The 20,214-nt window shown below is 35.6% G+C and overlaps 1 protein-coding gene across 4 annotated transcripts in view; it reads left to right on the top strand.

Annotated features, from left to right (window-relative positions):
* tanc1a (tetratricopeptide repeat, ankyrin repeat and coiled-coil containing 1a) overlaps window positions 1–20,214 on the top strand; it is an 87,365-nt gene that overhangs the window by 17,741 nt on the left and 49,410 nt on the right. For all 4 annotated transcript variants that reach the window (XM_039689411.2, XM_039689409.2, XM_039689410.2 and 1 more), the window contains exons 3-4: window positions 8,347–8,568; window positions 12,905–12,997. In XM_039689411.2, coding sequence (XP_039545345.2) covers window positions 8,347–8,568; window positions 12,905–12,997 — 315 coding nt within the window. The remainder of the gene's footprint in view (window positions 1–8,346; window positions 8,569–12,904; window positions 12,998–20,214) is intronic.

Raw genomic sequence — 20,214 nt, 5'->3', positions numbered from 1 at the left:
CTGAACGGGATGATTAACTTGTACCAAAAAGGGAGTGTATCACTTGATAGTTATCTTCTCTGAGATTATGTGTCTGAATTCCAGTAACACAAGGCTTAATCTCATTACCAAACCCACAGCTGGCCATGCTTTCAGATGTGAGCTAATCATGGATAACATTCTTTCAAATGCTTAAGCAGTTCCAGTGGTGATATAGGTCACTTTGTGAATTTCAGGCTAATCTGACATTTATACTACGGCCTAAATGTCAGGTAAACACAACAGGCACATGCTACACTGAATGGGCTCTAGAGTCAGCGACCCCCTGGATTGCTGCTGGAGTTCTGCCGTCAGGGAGAGAATTAGAATATGTAGAAAATGTGAGAGCAAAAGATTAAAGTGAAGCTAAATTACTAAAGGATGCTGATGCTGAGTCATTTAACCGTTCAAGTCGCTAAAAGTTAGGGATGATGGATTTTATCTGGCTAAAAACTCCAAGATATTGTCATCCATCTGTGTTTTTGGTTTAGGGACAAATACACTTGTTAACCATTTCCTTCTGCATTATATTAGTCATTGGCCAATCTGTTCTCGCTCAGTATAGAGTAGTGTTTAAAGTTGTGTTATAAGTATAATAGTTAAGTATAATATGAAAGCATGGCCAGCTGTGTGTTTGGTAATGAGATTAAGCCTGTTACTGGAATTCAGACATATAATCTCAGAGAAGATAACTATCAAGTGATACACTCCCTTTTTAGTCAATCATCAAGTTAATACCGTTCAGAAAGCAGCAGTTTTTTAAATTTGCAAAAAATTCTCAAAAACATATTTAAAAAGAATTCAAATGATCTCTAACATATTCAGATTTGCCTATTTTTGGCTATGGATTTAGCCGGATGTCCAAAAGGTTATAGGTTTGTAAGTATAATGTGTATGTGTGTGTGTGTGTATATATATATATATATATATATATATATATATATATATTATATTTTTTTGTTGTAATAATAGTTTTTCCATTATCTCATGTCATGAAAATAGTATTGGAGTAAAATATGACCCGAATATTTCCTCTTGAGTTTCACCCATAGCCTTGTTTCCCTTCCTTCCGTATTGTTGTCTTCCTACTTCTGTCCTTGCCTGTGGTGTTTTTGAATTTCCTGTCTGAAGAGATGTTCTTTGTATTGCTAGATGGTACCATCAGGGGTTAAAGTCTATTGTCCTTGTTTTCCTCTTCTGTATATTTTCAATCCTTGTTATTCTTCCTAAGTTTCTCCAAAAGTTGAGCATTTGTCACTCCAGTCAATCACTGTTTTTTATGGGGAAGCTGAACTCATGAAAACGCCAGCATACCTGATTTATGCCACGTGCACATTAAGAGTCCATTTTCAGCTGCATGAATGTTTTTGTTTTTTTTCCTTCTCTGGTTCAGTCTGTCCGCATTTGACTAAATATAGGCCTCAGCAAGGCCTCCGTCCAGCTCCAAACCCTCATTTCGACTGAATTTATATTCTGATAAATATTTGATGTCTGATGAATGGAGTCTCTGGTCGGTATTTTGGTCAGGCTTTTGTGTTATGAATGCAGGGCTGTAATAATGTCAGAGCTCTCTGGAGTAGACTGTCATTAGTCAGACTTGATTTGCTGGGCTGCATTAAGAGGCGACCGACCACGATTCTCCAATAAAAGGGAAGAAGAAAGCCATGGTAGCAAATTTTCCATCCTATGGCCATGTCACATAGTCTCAATACTAGAGTGAAACTTAATATTTAGGTTAAGTATTATTTGAATGCTGGAACTGGAGTAAAAAAAAAAAATCACTTTTCAAGAAGTAAAATGAAAAAAAAAAATGTTAAAAAAGGAAGGTGTTTCTACAACAAAATGTAATTATCAACAAACCTATATGATATACAAATCATTGAGACGTCAAATTCGTATTTATTCTTATTTTCTTTTATTTGTATTCTTCAAAGGTTTAATTGAGTGAATTAAAATGAGTAAATATAAATGTATATTTAGAGGCAAATTTCCATACATTGAAAAACTAGAGGAGTCTTGGTTATCTACAAACTAGATACTTGAGGTCAGGAATCGGATTCTTGTTTTAAATTAAAATTTGATTCCTCTTATTGAATTCTTTTGTGTGCATTTCTATATAATATGACTTTAAACCATTCAAGGGCAAGAAACCACTCATGCTGTTTTCTGTCCAAAGTAGAGGTTTGCCAATACCGATATTTAGGTTTGACCGATGTTTTTTTTTTTTTTTTTTAATGAAACAAACATAACTGTCCAAGTAAAACAGTGCTGAACTGAAATGTGCTAAATGAAATAAAAATATGAATATATTAAAATAAGTTCTCTACTAGACAAAAACATAGTACATTAACTAATGTAATAACAGATAAAATAAAACTCAATTTCAAATGAATTAAATGTTGAAATTTACAAACTAACAATGAATAATACTTCTACAACATTTATTATCCTTAGTTAATGCTAAAATGGAATCTTATTTCAAAGTACCATTTCATATATTGTAAATCCAAAGAGTCATGCTTAAAGATGGCCATTCGAATTTCATAAAAGTAGACCTATATTACATACTCACTTTATTTGCTTCTATTTTAGAACATTTGATGATTAGCAAATCAAAATAGGTAGTCATAATCATAATAACATGTGATAATAATCATAATAATATGTATTGATGATTAGCTAATCAAATAATATGTATTGTAGTGATGAAAAAAGAACTGAATTCGAATGCGTTTCTGATTTGTTTGCCAGCTTAGCCAGCTGGATATAAACTGATGCAAATAGATGGTTACAATTGCAATATAAAACATTTGGGTGAGGTTTGCGTGTGTTTTTGTTAGGGCTCTCAAACGATTAATCGTGATTAATCGCATCCAAAATAAAAGTTTGTGTTTACGTAATCTATGTGGGTGCACTGTAATTATTTTGTGTGTGTGTGTGTGTATATATATAGATATATATATATATATATATGTGTGTGTATGTATGTATATATGTGTGTGTGTATATATATCTATATATGTATGTGTATATATATATATATATATATATATGTATGTATACATATATATATATATATATATATATATATTTATATATATATGTATACATATATATATATATATATATATATGTATGTATACATATATATATATATATATATATATATGTATATATATATATGTATACATATATATATATATATATATATATATATATATGTATACATATATATATTTATATATATATATGTATGTATACAGTGTATATATATATATATATGTATGTATGTGTGTGTGTATATATATATATATATATATATATATGTGTGTGTGTGTGTGTGTGTGTGTGTGTGTGTGTGTATGTATGTGTGTATATATATATATATATATATATATATATATACACACACATGCATGAGTATTAAAGAAAAAAATATTATTTATGGAAAATAGTTATAGTAAATAGTGGAAAATAGAATATATATATATAAAATAATTATACACAGTGCACCCACATATATTATGTAAACACAAACTTTTATTTTTGACTTTTAATCGCGATTAATCGTTTGACAGCCCTAGTTTTTGTCGCATTGTTTTAACTGCTTGAGGTTAGGCTACTAATGTTAGTCCTCTCGACGACAAACATAAAAGTTTTATGTGATGGGTAGACTTACGATTGGGGATAGAGTATTGTACAGTATAAAATCATTGTCTATATGGAAAGTCCCCATAAAATATGGAAACCCAATTTTTCCATTTACTTTAATTTTCATGTGCAGACAATAGTCTAGAGTTTGTCTGTGTCCATCAATCTTTCTCCAAAAGGACTGCAGGGATGTCCTCTTCATAATATGGCAGGCTATACTAGGAAAAGCTGCATTTCTGTTGGCATTTTGTTTAAAACCAGTGTAGTTTTGGCGAGATCAACAGTAAATCCTGTTGCGGTGAGAGGAACTTCAGGCCTTGTATGTTTGCTTTGGAATGTTTAAAGGGCTTAAATTATTCTCAGCTTTCTTCGAAAGAGCCTATTATAGGAGGAGAAAGATGTATAGTATTACTGTTGGTCATAAGACAGTCTTAGTAGTTTGTCTGTATGTTTTTATAGTGGTTTTGAAGGCTTGGATACAAAAAGCCATTGGTAATGATATCTAGCTAATTTGATTTCTGACGTCCAGCTGGAAAGCAGCAGAAACTGTTGAGAGGTTCACCGCTCAGACAGCAAATGAATCTGATTTAAGACGTTGAGAGTTTAAGAGACTCAAAATGTTTAATGTTTATTATTATGGTTTTAAGTGACTCATGTTGAACGGATCACTCCTACAGAGTTATGTGCGTTTGCAGGGATCGTGAATTGAGAAATCCAGTTTTCCTTGATCTTTTGACACATAAGAGGTCATTGTTCTATAGAAATCCTGTAAGTTTCAGAACTCGACTTCCTCATTAGTCCAAAAACTAGTTTTACAAAAAAAAAAAAAAGTTGCCAAAATGACTAGTTTCGTATTTTGTCACATCATTGTGCGATTAAAGACGGTCTCTGTAGAAGAACATCAATGGCTACTTTTAGTTCATTGCCTCTTTAGCTCTACCCACCTCTTTGTGCATGTCATGTCGTGGTAAATACGAGACAGATGCAAATACAAAGTTACTCAAGCAACAAAACGATAGAGATGCCTTTGAGGATTGCAAGATGTTTTGCAGTGCTACGGGGCTCCAGACTAACTTTTCTACTGGTTGCACTGGTGCTAGCAACTTTCTCAGTTGATTGCACCAGCATATGATTTGGTCTCACCTTTTTTTTTTTTTTTTTTTTTGCTACATGCCATGGGATTGATCAATGCATGCTGATGAATAGTGGTTTTAATGGACCAAAGCTAGCAAAGGCTGTGTTGCAGCATAAACACCTGTAATATATTAATTATCATTGCCAGGATTTTCATGGATTTTGGACAATAATTTTAATATAAACACTTATTATAGGCTTACCGTAGTGATGCAGGAAAAGTCAAAAACATGATTTGGAAAATGGATTCATGATGTAGCCTACTCGTTCATTTTGAACTTAAGTTACGGACTGCAGCATACAACGGCGTTCTGTTGAGCGAGTGTCCACTCGCACATATGCGACCACATACAATTTCAACTCGCACGTTCTCAAAAGTCGCAATCTGGAACCCTGTGCTAAGTTGTGGAAAAATATGTCTTTGCATTGCCCTCCTTGTGATCTTAACATTAAGATTAACATTTAACATTAAGAAAGCATGGAGTAACTTTATTTTTAACAAAGTTTCAGAGGGTGTCAATAAGACACTGTACATTTCAGGCTTGTCAGTCCCTCCAGGATTTCACGATTTTCTTTTGTGATTTTTGCGATCAAAATGACTGATTTTGTGGTGGTAATTTCCAAAAATTTGTGAAAAAATTTGCGATTTATATTTAACATTTACCATAATAGTATTCAGTTCTTCCAGAAAAACGTGTGATTGTTGCGGGTTTTGTGATTGTTGCGGGCAAAAATTGATTGATTATGCGGCCCGTTTTCTTTAAAAATGCGATGGAATATGTGGGATATTTATGCAATTTTATGCGATGAAATTGCAGGAATTTGCAAAAATTGCAGTTTGATGAAAAAGAGAAAAAAAAGTGATTCCCCCAACATCCTGTTAATGTAAGAGTCATTTCTTATTACTTCCTTTGATAAACAAGAATACTACATCATAGAAAGTGCTGGGAATATTTAATTTCTCATCTTGTTTTATTTCAGACTGTAAGAGTGTAAATAAGGTGTGGCCCCTTTAAGAGCTGCGCGCTCCCTGTTGAACTGTCTGCAGTGTTATATGTGCGCCTCGAACACCCAATGTGTGCGGGTAATTTCTGTTTGATGCTACTTCTTTTATCTTATGTTGTTTATTAAGTAACGATGTGACAGTAGAACGTGCGACAGACAGTTATACAAGTTCGATTTGTGAGAAGTCAATCGCCTCCGTGAGTCTGTCTGGCGTCGCGTAATTGCGTCACTTCATAACGTTCCCATTGAAACAGGGGGAAATGGCTGCTCTTATGTGAAGCAAACGCAACATTTTTCAACTTTCTCATAAGATACATGGGATTTTTTTCCAACGAAAATGCGAGGATTATGAAATTATGCAAACCCCGCATATTTTGCACGTAAATCGGCAATTTATGCGACGAAAGTGCGGCGTATTTGAAAAAATGCGGCCCCTGCATAAATATGCGGACTTTGGCTGATTTTGCATTGAATTCAGCGATCGCATAATCACGTTTTTCTGGAGGGACAGGCTTGTGCACAATTCAGAATTGAATTGAGAATGACCACTGAATTCCAATTCAATTCTTGAATTTGAATTGATTTCAAAAACAGGATCCAGAACTGCAATTCAATAAAAATTCGAAGAAATTCATTTAGATATTTTAGGTCAAGTGTTTAACAATGAAGCTTTACAGTATATGTCAGATATGATTGTATTGCATTGCATGTTATAAATTATATTAGTGTTAACTACCAGCGATGTTTTCCCCCCAGCAATGAATGTCTAGTCACAGAACAAATATTGTAATTATGTGGAACATGATGGAACATGACTCGATTTCCCAGAATTACTTTAATAAATTTTTAGGGGAAAAAATGTTTTTTAAGGTGGACAAAATACTTAAATGCTTCCACACATGCCAGCATGACAAAACTTGGTGTATTTACTAGTTGCCATTTCAACAATATAGAGCAAAAATTGTGCAAAAATTCAGAAAACTTAATCACTGAACATACATAAATAATGAATTATATTGAGAAAACATGAGAAACATGTAAATAAAGACTGAGACTAATAATTATTATTTTGTTTTGAACTATGCTGTATTGCTGTGTTTTCCGGTGTGTTTGTTGTCAAACTCAAAAATTAGGTTATTTTTAATTATTAAAAAATGCCATTATTTAATATTTTTGTCATGTGGTGACAGCTTGAAATGTTACAATGTGCCCCTTTCTTTCAGGGTATATCAAGAAAAAATATACACTGTATTAATAAAACAAAACCACATAATTGTACTAGACATGTGGGGAATTAATGTGGGAAAAAAGAAATACTCACATTTTACATGTGCATTTGCACGAACTGAGAAAGTCAAAATGCGTTATGTTGTGCGGAATTTCTTTGACTTACCATGAGTTTAATTCCAATTCATTCCTATTCAAATTCAACTTCCTGTGGGGCGGAATCAATTCAATTCAAATTCCAGTTCATGAATTGAATGGAGGCCAATTCTGAAATTCGAAATTTTGCACAAGCCTGGTACTTAATTTTCACTTAATTTTACTTCAGATACATTTTTAAACAAGACACCGTTTGGTGCAGGCGTTTCAGAGAGACGATATAATAAAAGACTATATCCGACAGCTTTGCTTTGTTTGTTATAGATCAGTGGTATTCAAATGGTGGACACAATTGTGCCAGTTTACAATTGAGCAGTCTGTCAAAACAACGGTGGTGTTCACACCACATGCACTCACTTTGCCATAACCAAGACTAATAAAGCATTTGTAATATTTATAAATGTTTCACATAGTTGACAAATGTTTCAACGTAACAGGATATTTTTTAAGTTCTCTGAACAATTCCACTCATGTAATAGCCGGGACATTGAAGTTATTTGAATATGCAAAACTGTTACCTAATCATAACAATGGGCATTAGTCTTGAGTGTGATACGTCTATCAAAAGTTTCAAAGAGAGGGTCAAAAACAGGATAGACAATATTAGGATGTCTTTTGATGTAAAAATAAAAAAAATCTTGATAACATTATAAGTGGACCTTATAGAACATTTAAAAAATGCAGTTCATGACCACAGTGTATGACATGGTTCAATAAAGGATCCCTCCATTACGAGAGGCTACTCTACTCTGATTGGCCAGATGGTCAGTCAGATGGCCCAATCTGTTGTGATCATCGGAAATGAACCGTCCATTAGCCTCAGCTACATCTACAGTGTTTGAGGATGGGTCAAAGTGTTATTCGTGGGCAGCCAGTGAAGACCATAGATGAGCATTATGCAAATTTGTTCCAAAACATGTAGGTTCTTGCAGGATGGAAGAATGGAATTACTTATTCAAGCAGTTAAGAATTTGTTGTGCAGTTTGATCTTTAAACCATTTACACTAACAAACAGCTGTATATAATATACACTAATATCTAAAAAACAAAAAAAACAAAAAAACAAAATGGGGCACTTTAAAAATTGCAAAAAAGATTTGTAATAAAAAAAAAGTCTAATCAAGGATTTTGCCTTTCTATTTTATTTTTGTTTAGGAAGTCAATCTGTCAGCCCCAGTTTCCATCACAGAGTTCAGGAAGAGGGGATTGTGGTTCTCCAGAATCATGGCAGTGGGCCACTCCCAGTCCAGCCGTACCCTGCAGAGGAGGTGCTGAGGCCGAGTTTGACCAGAGGAGTGTCCGTCTCCCTCCCTTCCTCCCCTCTGCTCCCTCCCCGTCAACCCTATCTATCGCCCGTCCGGTCAAACAAGTCATCAGGTGCGTACGAGAGCAATTTCAAGTGTCAAGTTCATACGGTACGCACAAAAATGTGCATTTTTACAATGTGAGATCAAATTAAAGATAACAAATACAAGTAATGATCAGGGCTTGACATTAACTTTTTTTGCTCAACCAGCCACTGTGGCTACTGGGTTTCTAATGTTACTTGCCACTCAGCGTTTTCACTGGCTACAATTTTGACATTGATACCATGGGGTAAAACAGATGTTTTTTGTATTATCTCATAATTTGGCAGCAGGTATATTAGGCTGCTGTCACTTTAAGACCTGACACACGCATTCATTATACTGTTACACATGCGGTTTCTTGTTTTTGTAAAAACTCGCCAAGACCAGCATTTTTGCATTATTGTCTTTGTATTTGACTGTTTAATCTCAATATGCAGCGAAAAATAACTCAATTTAGTACAGAGAGGAGGCTTTATGTGCGCACACTTTGAGTACAAGTACAAAATCTGCGGGATTGAATAAAATTATGTGCGATATGCTCAATCCCACGCCGAAATTCAAGCAATGTTACGGCAACAATATTCATCTGGAGCAAATGAAACGAGTGAGTGTGGGGAAGCAGGTTTGTGTGTCAACTCGCTGTCGAAGATATGAGAAAGCATAGCTGGTATTGTATATCTATTATTCAGAAAATTAGTGTTGAGTTTCAGATATATATCGATATGTATTGAAAAATCTATATTTTTGAAAACACATTACATTGCACTTCATTTATTATTTCAGATGCCTTTTTAAAAGACTACAATTGATAAATGTATATTGACTATTGAATTAAATATATATTTATAAATATTAATATTTATATAAATATTAAATATTAAATATATATATATATATATTGAATAAAATTCAACCGGTAAAGTGGCTAGTAGGAGTGACTGTTACATGCCATTGCTGATCCACCTCCATTTGGTGGATGTTAATGTCTAGACCTGGTAATGGTATATTTATAATAATAAAAAAAGGAATAAAATAAATTGAAAATCCTAGTCTGTTGGAAGGCTCACATATCTTTAGTACATTAAATCAGTACATTAAATGTATTGTGCAGTGAAATATTGGCTGCCCAGATTCTTATTTTTAAATAGTATCTACATATGGATATGAATACATTTTTACTTTGGATTTTTGTACAACGTTTATGTGATGCTCAATGCCGAATCGGAGTCCTGAAGCAAAAACATTTCAGAACCACACTGGTCTATGTGACTACCAAACATCACTAAAGTAAGTACTCAAAGGAGGACCGCAAGGGCTGAGGGCGACAGAAGCAATCGCCTTATGGGACAAATGTCAGGACCATTGTAAGGTCAAAAGTCACAGCACAAAATTGGGCAAAGTTAACTTAAGGATGAGTGTAGGTCATGCAAACTAGACCATAAAATGCAGTTTTTCCCAAATTTGTGATTCCATAAGCTGCACATTTTTAGCTAGCTGCTATAGATCATTTGAGAACTGATGAATTAATCTGTTTCATATACTGTGTATTCTGTGTTATGCAGTGTTGCGTGTAACTAATTACTAAGTAATTAGTTACTGTAATTTAATTACATTTCCCTTGAAAATGTAAAGTAAGGGATTACTCTTCATTTATCTGTAATTTAATTACAGTTACTTCTGATCTAATTGAGGTAAATACTGTGTATAGATCAATCCGATCTCACAGCGATTCGTATGCATTTTATGAGGTGTCTAAATATTACGACTGCACTCGTACAAATTCGTATAAATTATTGTAAAATATGTATGAAAAAAGTGTGAAATGTCATGAGATCAGACGTAAAACAATAGTGGGTTTAACATCAAAATGTATTGTCTGATGTTAAAAAGTATGTTTTTATAATGTAATCTTCTCCTCCTTGGTAAGTTTAAGGATAATTCATGCAATTTTATAGTATTTATTTGAAAGAATTAAAAGAGATTCATGTCTATCCTTGTGTTATTCAGATGGTTGAGATTGATATGGGATTTTAAAAGTAATTAGTAATTAAATGTAATTAAATACTTTTTAGAGAGAGTAATTGTTGAAGAGGGAATTAGTAACTAGTAATTAATGACTTTTTTCAAGTAACTTACCCAACACTGGTGTTATGTTATCATTGTGGTATTGTTAGCTCTTTGCTGATTCATGTTGAGAGCTGCCAATCATATGGGAGAGACTTGGCAGTTTCTGGGAACTTGGCAAAAACTTGCTCGATATTTTGGGCTGGCTACACACAGCTATTGTTCTACCCAATCTTTGTGATTTCATACCCACATCAGCCCTATGTGCTGCTGAATTAAAAGTGTTTTTAATTAAAATGCTTTATAGAACACATTTTCTATAAAAAAACATTCAGAAATGTAACAAATGTTACCATTAATCAACATGATTCATTCCTGGTTGACTTTTAATGTAAAATGGAGCAATTTACAGCATTTGCAATCATGCTTTATAAAATTTATCTTGTTATCTGTCATAAATTTCCCCAAAGGGTCCTTAAAGTTTTTTGTTAATGGCAGCATTCCTGTGCCTGCAATGCTGTGTCTGTTCCTGTGGGGGGCTGTATAGACCAATTTTCAACATGAATTCAAAATGTGCTTATTTTTGCTCATTTATAGCTCATTTTAACATTTATTCACATTATTAAAAAAAATAGAATACTTTTCACTGGTGTCAATCAAGTCATTGTCAAATTTGTCCTATAATCAATAGCACTAGGCATAATGTCACTTCATATGTAAACGCTGAGTCATGTTTATTTTAATACAGAGATAAAGCATCCTACAACCTTATAACCTCACAGATTCGTTCGCTATCGTTGTCTTCCAAACAATCATTAAATATGTAATGCAATATTACCAAAGGTGCAAGAATAATCTGAAAAGTCGAGATGCATTATAAATCTTCAGCTAATTAAGTGATAAACAGTCCAAACTGATTTTTGGGAATGCTTCTGTTATGTTGTCATTTCACATAGGCTTTTTTATGTGAGTAATCAAAACAAAACTCTCAATATATGAAGATTATTTCTCAACAAGTGTATGGGGGATGAACTTCAGTTAGTAAGTGGGGAAGATATATGTCAGTTATAATGGTTACAGCGCTGAAAATGACTGCCATAACTGAGCGGCAGTGGAGATGTGTCCTTATTCATGTTTCATGCTCCTGTCTGATGTTTGATGAGCCGCTGTGAAGTTAAATGGAAGAAATATTCTTACAGAGCGAGCAAGGGCTGTGAATGAGCTGATTCAGCTGGCGGGTTAACCCTGAAACAGTATTTTCTATTTTATTTGATGTATTATTTGCTCTACTATTATAGACCAAATTCTAAACTATGATTATGGTTTGGGGTCAGTAAGTTTTTGATTATAAGAAATTATTACTTTTGTTTATCAAGCATCCATTCAATTGATCAAACATGACAAGAAAGACATTTACAAAATGTTCAATTTAAAATAAATGCTGTTATTTTGAACTTCCTATTCATCAAAGAATCCTTAGAAAAATGCATCATGGTTTCCACAAAAAAATATTATTGAACTGTTTTTAACACTGATAATAAAAATTAAAAAATGTAAAAAAAAAAAAAAAAAAAAATGTTAATAAAAATAAAAAAAACACCAAATCAGCATGTTTTTTGAAGGATCATGTGACACTAAAGACTGAAAATTCAGCTTTGCCGTTAAAGGAATAAATTACATTTTTAAATAACTGTAATATTTATATTAATTGATTGCAATAAAATTTCATAATATTACAGTTATTATCATGTTTTTTTTTAATCAAATAAATGAAGCCTTGGTGAGCAGAGACCTTTTTTCTTTCAAAAACATAAAATTCTTACGACCCTAAACATTTGAACTGTAGTGTTACAGAATTTACTTTGACGATTTTTATTTAATTTTACTGTCCTAATTTCTTTATTGTCTATTTCTCTAGTCTAAGTGCGTTTCATGCTTTGGAAATGTTGTATATGTCGACAATCATGGCAATAAAGCTTGTCTCTGACTCCACGGACACAGGAGGGACTGCTCAGGGAGATTAAAATCATTACAGACTCCTTGTTTATTCTGGAATCTCTTTGGTAGTACAGGACAGCCGATCACAACCATCACACACACACTCTCGCACACAAACCGATCCGCACGCAGCTCTTCCCGGAGATTCAGATCGCCAGCCTCACAATCCCATCTGGAAAGACTTAACTGTCTCTGTGTGTGTGTGTGTGTGTGCGTGTGCATGTGCGTGTGTGTATCTCTCTCTCTCTCTCTCTCTCTCTCACTCACACACTCTGTCTCTCTCATTTTTGCTCTGTCTCAAGGTTCAATCAGGACACCCAAATATGTGGAGAATCCGCGTGCTCCTGGAGATCCTGTCACCTGTGCTCTGAGGAACAGGAATAAGAACAACAGTGGTGAGTACTTCTGTGTGTCTCTGTGTGTACCGGTAGGTCAGTTAAGAAATATTTACAATATTCTGTATTTTTATATTCATTGATCTTTGTGTCTGGGTCAGGTTTGTTACATTATGGGGACCAGATTTCCCCATAAGAATAGTAAAGAGATAACTAGACATGCATGACTAAATAAATATTATACCTCCTTAATGAAAATGCATGTGTGAGGGTTAAGTTTAGGGAATATAAAATATAACAACCTCAATATAAAAACCATAGAATTCAATGGAAAGTCCCCACAGTGTTTGAGTGAGATTTGCCCTTGTTGTAAACTGAGGGATGGTGTTTTTAAGATGTGGGGAGTTACATGAATTTACTGCTGAGAGTTCAGTAAATCCAGCAGTCCATTAAACCGCATTCCTCCCTCCCTCTGTCTCTCTGTTTTACTTAGTATACTTCTGTCTTCTAGGGCCAATCTTTCTCCTGCTTGCGTTCTTGCTCACTGTTTAATGCTGCCTTTGGTTTACACAGTACTCTATGTGTTGGTGTGGCCATTGATTTGCTCTATTGGTCATTTTGGTGATGTGATGCTAGGATGGCAAAAATCAACTCTGCATTGTTAAATCTTATTGATCCCTGGAATGTGTGTGTGGTATTTGGAGGGTTACAGGTGAACACATAAAATTCTTGATTATTGTACTCATGCATATACAAGTGCTGAGTGGAGTTGGACAGTGAAGTCCAAATGTTTAAGACCACTAGTTGACATGTTTTTATTTGATTTCCTCTCCTAATTTAATACTATTTTGTTAAAAATTATATTATTTGTATAAAGTAATTAAAGGGGTGGTTTACTGCTTTTTTTTCTTGGCATGATTGTGTTTATGGGGTGCAATATAACATGTATTCGTGGTTTTTCTTTTTTTAAAAGTCTTATTTTTCATAAATTTCACCTTTATTGTAAGCCGCGAGTCTATGAAACCACTCCCTCAGAAACAGACAGTGGGCTCAGATTGGTTAGTTTGGGCCGGTGTGTTGTGAATGGCTAAACTCACGTTGTCCGGAAGGTTCACTCCTATTCCCTTTACGGGCGAAATGTGCATGTGCTCCGGTCCAATGCAGAGCCGCTCTGGTCCAATGTACAGTAAATGATGGTGTCGATACTGCAGTATCAGAGCCAGATTCAAGAGATGAAGAGAGTCAAGCAGAACCTCCCTAAACACGGCTCTTAAAAAAACGTTTCTGAATGGTAATTTGCCTATATTTTTTTAACTTTATACACGTTTGTTTTACACTGACTGGCTACTAACGTTATATACACAACAAACAGAGTCGGCATTGGTTTACGTTCTTGATAAAATCGAAAATAACGTCATAAAGTGTATATATATATATACATGAAAATATATTTAAAACATTAGTACTTATACAAAATTCAGGTCCATGATGTTTGTACGCGTTTGTCGTAGACACAAAATAGCATAACTAGTAGCCTAGTGGCTATAAAGCCAGCGCTGGCATTTGAAAAAAATAAAACACAAGGCTACGTCTGAAATTATACATGTAAGTATATTTAAAATGATAAAGTCTTAGCCTACTTACAGGTTGTGGCCCAACAACTGCTGGTGTCTCTGGTTTTAAAGTTGGAACTGCTTCATGTTTTAGTAACAGTTTCTTGTTGAATCCGGCATTGAATTCGTGGAGATTCTGGAAGCTGTCTTCCGTAAAATGCACACCACAGAGAGCTAAATTACGATTGTCATTTTCAGGAACATAATCAAACATAAATTGTATCCATTGTTGACGAAGTAGCGTCCGTGGGAAGCTCGAACACAGAAGACCTGACAGCTGGGTGAACACAACACACTCGACGAGCCGCAGAAATATGGCCATGCCCTTTTTTGCATATTCCGGAGGGAGGGTTGATGTAAATGTATGGGTTAGTGACGTCTAAAACCCAGCTGTAGTCCCAATCGAGTCGTTTTTGTAGGCATTATACTTCCTGATTTTTAAATGCTCACACTGAACTTTCAGCGCTGCAACTTTGCAGATACTGTTCATGCACCAACAGCAACATTACGCACTATTTAAAATGAAAAAAGTAAAATCGCAATAAAAAAACAAAGTTAATTTACAAATCTTTATTTGGGACTGTATGTGTATGTGTCAGTTTCTCTACCAAGAATGGTGACACAAAACAAAACGTTGCACTTTTCTAAGCGGAATACCACAGCAAGTGATTGGGAGCACTTCGACTCGCCGCATATCTATCTATGGACTCGGCGTAGTAATATCATCACTCTGGAGAGGGAGAGGACTTTTCACGAGTGATGATATTACTACACCGAGTCGAAGTGCTCCCTTGCACTTGTTCTCCATAGTTTAATTTGAAAGAAACGGTTGAGTATCTCTTTAATGACAGCACCTGAGTTGCATGAAGCCAGAAACCCAATGTTCTCAGCATGATTTACAATGTTACAGAGAGCATCTTTTGCTTCAATGAAAGCAAGAATAGCTGACATCTGTACAAAAATCACATGGTCAGTGTCACAATGTTTATATTTGATTAGTGACCTAGGAGTACCACACAACCTGAAATCTTCTTTAGCGTTTATCCCGCATAGTAGCAGGGTCCTCTTTTCTGGATCGCTGGCGCCATTTGATGCGATGACGTTCTAATTCTTTTGTCATAAAGAGCAACAGGACAAATGACGGTATGGTAGATCTTCGACTTGAGACAGTCACTGGTCTTCCAATCACATGTGAAACTGGTTATTGTGCACTATTTCAGCCAGGAAGCATTGACTCGCGCAGGGACTTCCTGGTTCAGGCTGCATATTTGAAAAAAGTACAAATCGTAATACTGTGAAATAGTATTAACTGCTTTCTATTTTAATATAAAAAAAAATGTATTCCTGTGATGGCAAAGCCAAAACACATGAATGCACACAGACAGAGCAGAGTCTGCAAAGCATCACGAGAGCTCTGACTTGTACCACCTGACTGCTGCAGATTTATTTCGGCTTTGATAGTGTTGCCGTTAAAACGTATAATTCCGAGGACATGAACCGCTCCGAGTAGGGTTTGACGTCTCATAAAGTCCCTGTAAAGGCTATTCTACAAAAAAATTCTAAACACTTTATAAATGTTACAAATGTATTGCTAAAACATATTACAAAGTCTGTGAACAGTGAAGTACTGAATTGTGGAGGCTATTTGCTATTTTCCGGATTTTTTTGGGCGTGTCTAAAACAGGGCTCAATGATGCACTGGAGCCCATGAGCTCCTGGACATGCCCCTACTTGATGACGCACTGAGGGTACTGAGGCAGCCCCCCCTAACAATAGAACACATTCGCATCTTCTTTATTTAAAAACGGAGAATACTGCTCATTTCTTCAAGACTTTGATAGCTTATTTTATGTACTTGTCGGCTTTTTTATCATTCAAATTTGGCTGGGTGGCTAATAACACATTTTTCTGTGGTGTGACAAACTCAGAACAAAATAATTTTGACTTTACAGGGACTTTAATGGTAAATATGAGGCATGAAAGCAATTTTTTTTTTGCAAACTTTTTTTTGGTTCTGTGACTTCCAAAGAATGTACTTTTTATATATATATATATTTAGACCATTTATATTATTGATTGATATCAGGATGTGGAGAGTTTCAACCAGTGTAACAAAGTGTTTATAAAAAACTTTGCTTACCCTATCTAATAGAGCTTCAAAAGACACATTTCACCGCACTGGTCACTGTAACACTCTCACTTCTGATAGTTTAGGCCAGGTTTACACAAATCCGGGTATTTAGAGAGATAAATATTTTCCCTCTCTCCGTTTTCAATAATAGCATCGTGCGCACACCCGCATAAATACGCCGTCGAGCGCCATCATATCTATGCCAAACTTATGGGCGGCAGTGTAGGGAGAAGGATAAAGCCATGCAAGCCAATCAGAATCCTCAGAATCGACAAGAGAGAACCTAAAACCCCTTTTCTCCCAGTTGACACGACAACACATAACCGGCGTTTTCAGAAATCTCCACTTTGGCCGGAGTTTTTAGAAATAATAAATCCCTTTGTGTAAACAGGGCCTTAATGTGTCCTTGCTGATTAATAGTAAAATAAAATCCTAAAAGTTGATTTCCAGGTAAAATACAAAGATCTGTCATGAAACTCTTGATGGCGCAGGCTGATGGGTCTGTTTGCAATCAGATCATTCTCTAGAAAGCAGCTGATTCGTTCCTGCTCTATCAGTAGCCAATGAGCTCACTGCTCAACCTTAAAATACCGGTCAGCCTTTTCATTTGCAGATGCAGCATGCTTTCAGAAACCCTTCACCCTCCCCAGCTCCACCTGTGTAGATCTACTATGGGTAATTCATGTACGGTATATTGCGCATCAGCAGTCTTACTTGCTCACAGTAGTGTGTCATGTATGTATTTTGCAAGATGTAAACAAACCTACATAAAAGCTGGGATAAAATACAACGGAACATATAAAAATAAAGAAAAAGTGTTTCTGGACCAGTGTTGTTTACATCTTGCAAAATGGTCTATTGGCAGTAGCAAGTCCTGTACCTGCTTTCATCCACATAGCAGATCTATTCCGTCAAGACCAAATTTATCAACATTGTCATATCCGTTACAATTCGAAACACTATGAGAATTGCCATGACAGAACTGGGAAAAAAAATATCTCAGATTTTCTTAGTAGCCTCAGATGTTTGCTCCCCACTGTACATAAACACTGTACAATGCAAATATTACCATCTTAAAGTAGAGTGCAGTTATTTTCACATTCATGGACAGGACACACAAAAACACACACAGATGACAAAGTCACAAACATTCTCAAATCAAAAGTCATTCTTTTTTGGACCATGTCCCGAGACACCTCTGTTCTATTTTTTGCAATCATAATGGTTTCTTTGGCATTTAACAAATTTATACATTGGTGCATCTACAAATGATTAATTATGAAGCAGTGACACCTCCACCGTTTGATAATGCAGTTCTCACGATGCGGTGGCCAACTCCAGATGATCCTGCCGTACATGCAAATGAATGTTCTCCATGTCAGTGTTGGCCTAGATGACTTTGACTTTCAGCTCGAGGTTCATTGTCCTGACAGCTGTTCTATAAATTCATGCCTTTCCTCCTCTCCCTCCACACCTGTGTGGAGTACAAAACAGGCTTGAAATCTTCTTCTTTTCTTCACAGACCAGAGAACCGAGAATCATGGGAGACTGAGTAAATCAGGCTTTAGAAATACGCCACACACCCACCATTCGCCTCTAAAAACAGATGACAATGAAGTGCATTAGAGTCTGTCTCTTCCTGTGTTAAAGGCAATTATCATCTCTATGTGCTCAATCACTGTTTCCTGAAAGGACGAAAACAGCTTTTGTGATGTCATTACAGCTGCCAGCACATCCACCTGTGATTGGGCAAAGTGCTGCTGTGTATATTTAATGATTTCATCCTGTGATGTAATTACATCTGGTGGATTGGAATGTTTCTCACAATTGCTGGCCATTTTTCTTCTGATCTCCGTTCTTTCTCTATAAATAGAGGGTGAGTGTATGGTTTCTTACATTTGAGAGTCAACTGGCTATTAGTTCACTTCCTTTTGTGAACACTTAGGCCAGAAACATGCTCTACGCAAGTATGGAAATGCAAGTGTACAGTCCTATTATACATAATGTGCATTCTTGCATTACTTTGGTTGTAAAATAAGCTTTACAACCTTACACAAATCCACAACCTTAAACCAAGCTTACCAGGTACAAGGTTGCCTAGAAGAGACCAGTGGCTAGTGCTTACATGGCATTTCAGAGTCAAACTCATCCACTTTTTCACAGGAGACCAAGAATACTGAATTTTTTTCAGTCTTCGTGACCCTAGACATGTCCTAGCACACAGGCCATAGTGTAGTAGACTAAAGCTGAGCTCTCGAATATTAGTGCAGCCTTTCGTTTTGATTGAGCCGGCAAATCTCTATGGCAACATTGTGTCTGCTCACTCTGAGCCATGACCAGCGTTTTCCACTGATTTCTTCAGAGCATAATCTCCATGATTCAATTCTAATGAGCACTAATGATTTAGCCAGCTCAGATCTTTCATCACAGGCCGATAATACCGCACCGCATCCCGCAGTTTACGCCACACCGCTGCTCGTTGCCTTCCTGATTCGTGCTTTCTCCCCTGTTACATGTGTTTCAGACATTAGCTGCAAAAATAAACCTTGGATCGACAGGGCTGTAATTTAGATGTCACTTTGCAGGAAAAACTTTGTCTCGTTTGACCGGAAAAAATCGTCAGACTCGGCCAGGTTGAACCATGCCAGTCGCCGTAAAAGACGGTTGGCCCAAGCGAATGTAATAAAGTTTAATGGGCCCTTCTTTTAATGACAAGTGTGCATTGGCTACACTGCAGGCGTGCATGTGTTATAAAATTAACAAATAAGATTGTTACTGATGATTTATTTAATGAATCACTTGTTTTTGCTGCTACTCACGACATCACACATTCTGGCATCTACTATACTAATTAATAAATTAAAGGGGTAGTTCACTTTAAAAAAAAACTTTTGCTGATAATTTACTCACCCCCATGTCATCCAAGATGTCCACGTCTTTCTTTCTTCAGTCGAAAAGAAATGAAGGTTTTTGATGAAAACATTCCAGGATTTTCTCCATATAATGGACTTCATTGGGAACCAAACGGTTCAAGGTCCAAATGAGAGTTTCAGTGCAGCTTCAAAGGGTTTTAAACGACACCAGACGATGAATAAGGGTCTTATCTAGGACCCTTCAAGTCATGACTCGAAAAAAGATTTGTTCATTTTGATGAACGAGTTTGAACAGGAGAGTCACGAATGCTCATCACAGAACAGAGCAAGGCGAGCATTTGTGCTTATAAAACTTTTTTTATTTATTTTTTAAATGACTGATCGTTTCGCTAGATAAGAACCTTATTCATCGTCTGGTGTCGTTTAAAACCCTTTGAAGCTGCACTGAAACTCTCATTTGGACCTTGAACCGTTTGGTTCCAATTAAAGTCCATTAAATGGAGAAAAATACTGGAATGTTTTCATCAAAAACTTTAATTTCTTTTCGACTGAAGAAAGAAAGACAAGGATATCTGGGTGAGTAAATTATCAGCAGACTATTTTATTAAAAGTGAACTACTCCTTTAAATGTAACATTTACAACAAAAAGTTGTGAAGTTG

Source organism: Pimephales promelas, chromosome 8 (genome assembly GCF_988280905.1).
Source record: "Pimephales promelas chromosome 8, fPimPro1.hap1.1, whole genome shotgun sequence".
In the NCBI taxonomy this organism is placed as follows: Eukaryota; Metazoa; Chordata; class Actinopteri; order Cypriniformes; family Leuciscidae; genus Pimephales; species Pimephales promelas.
The sequence above is the reverse complement of the archived record's forward strand: the minus strand, read 5'-3'. Positions and strand labels throughout refer to the sequence as shown.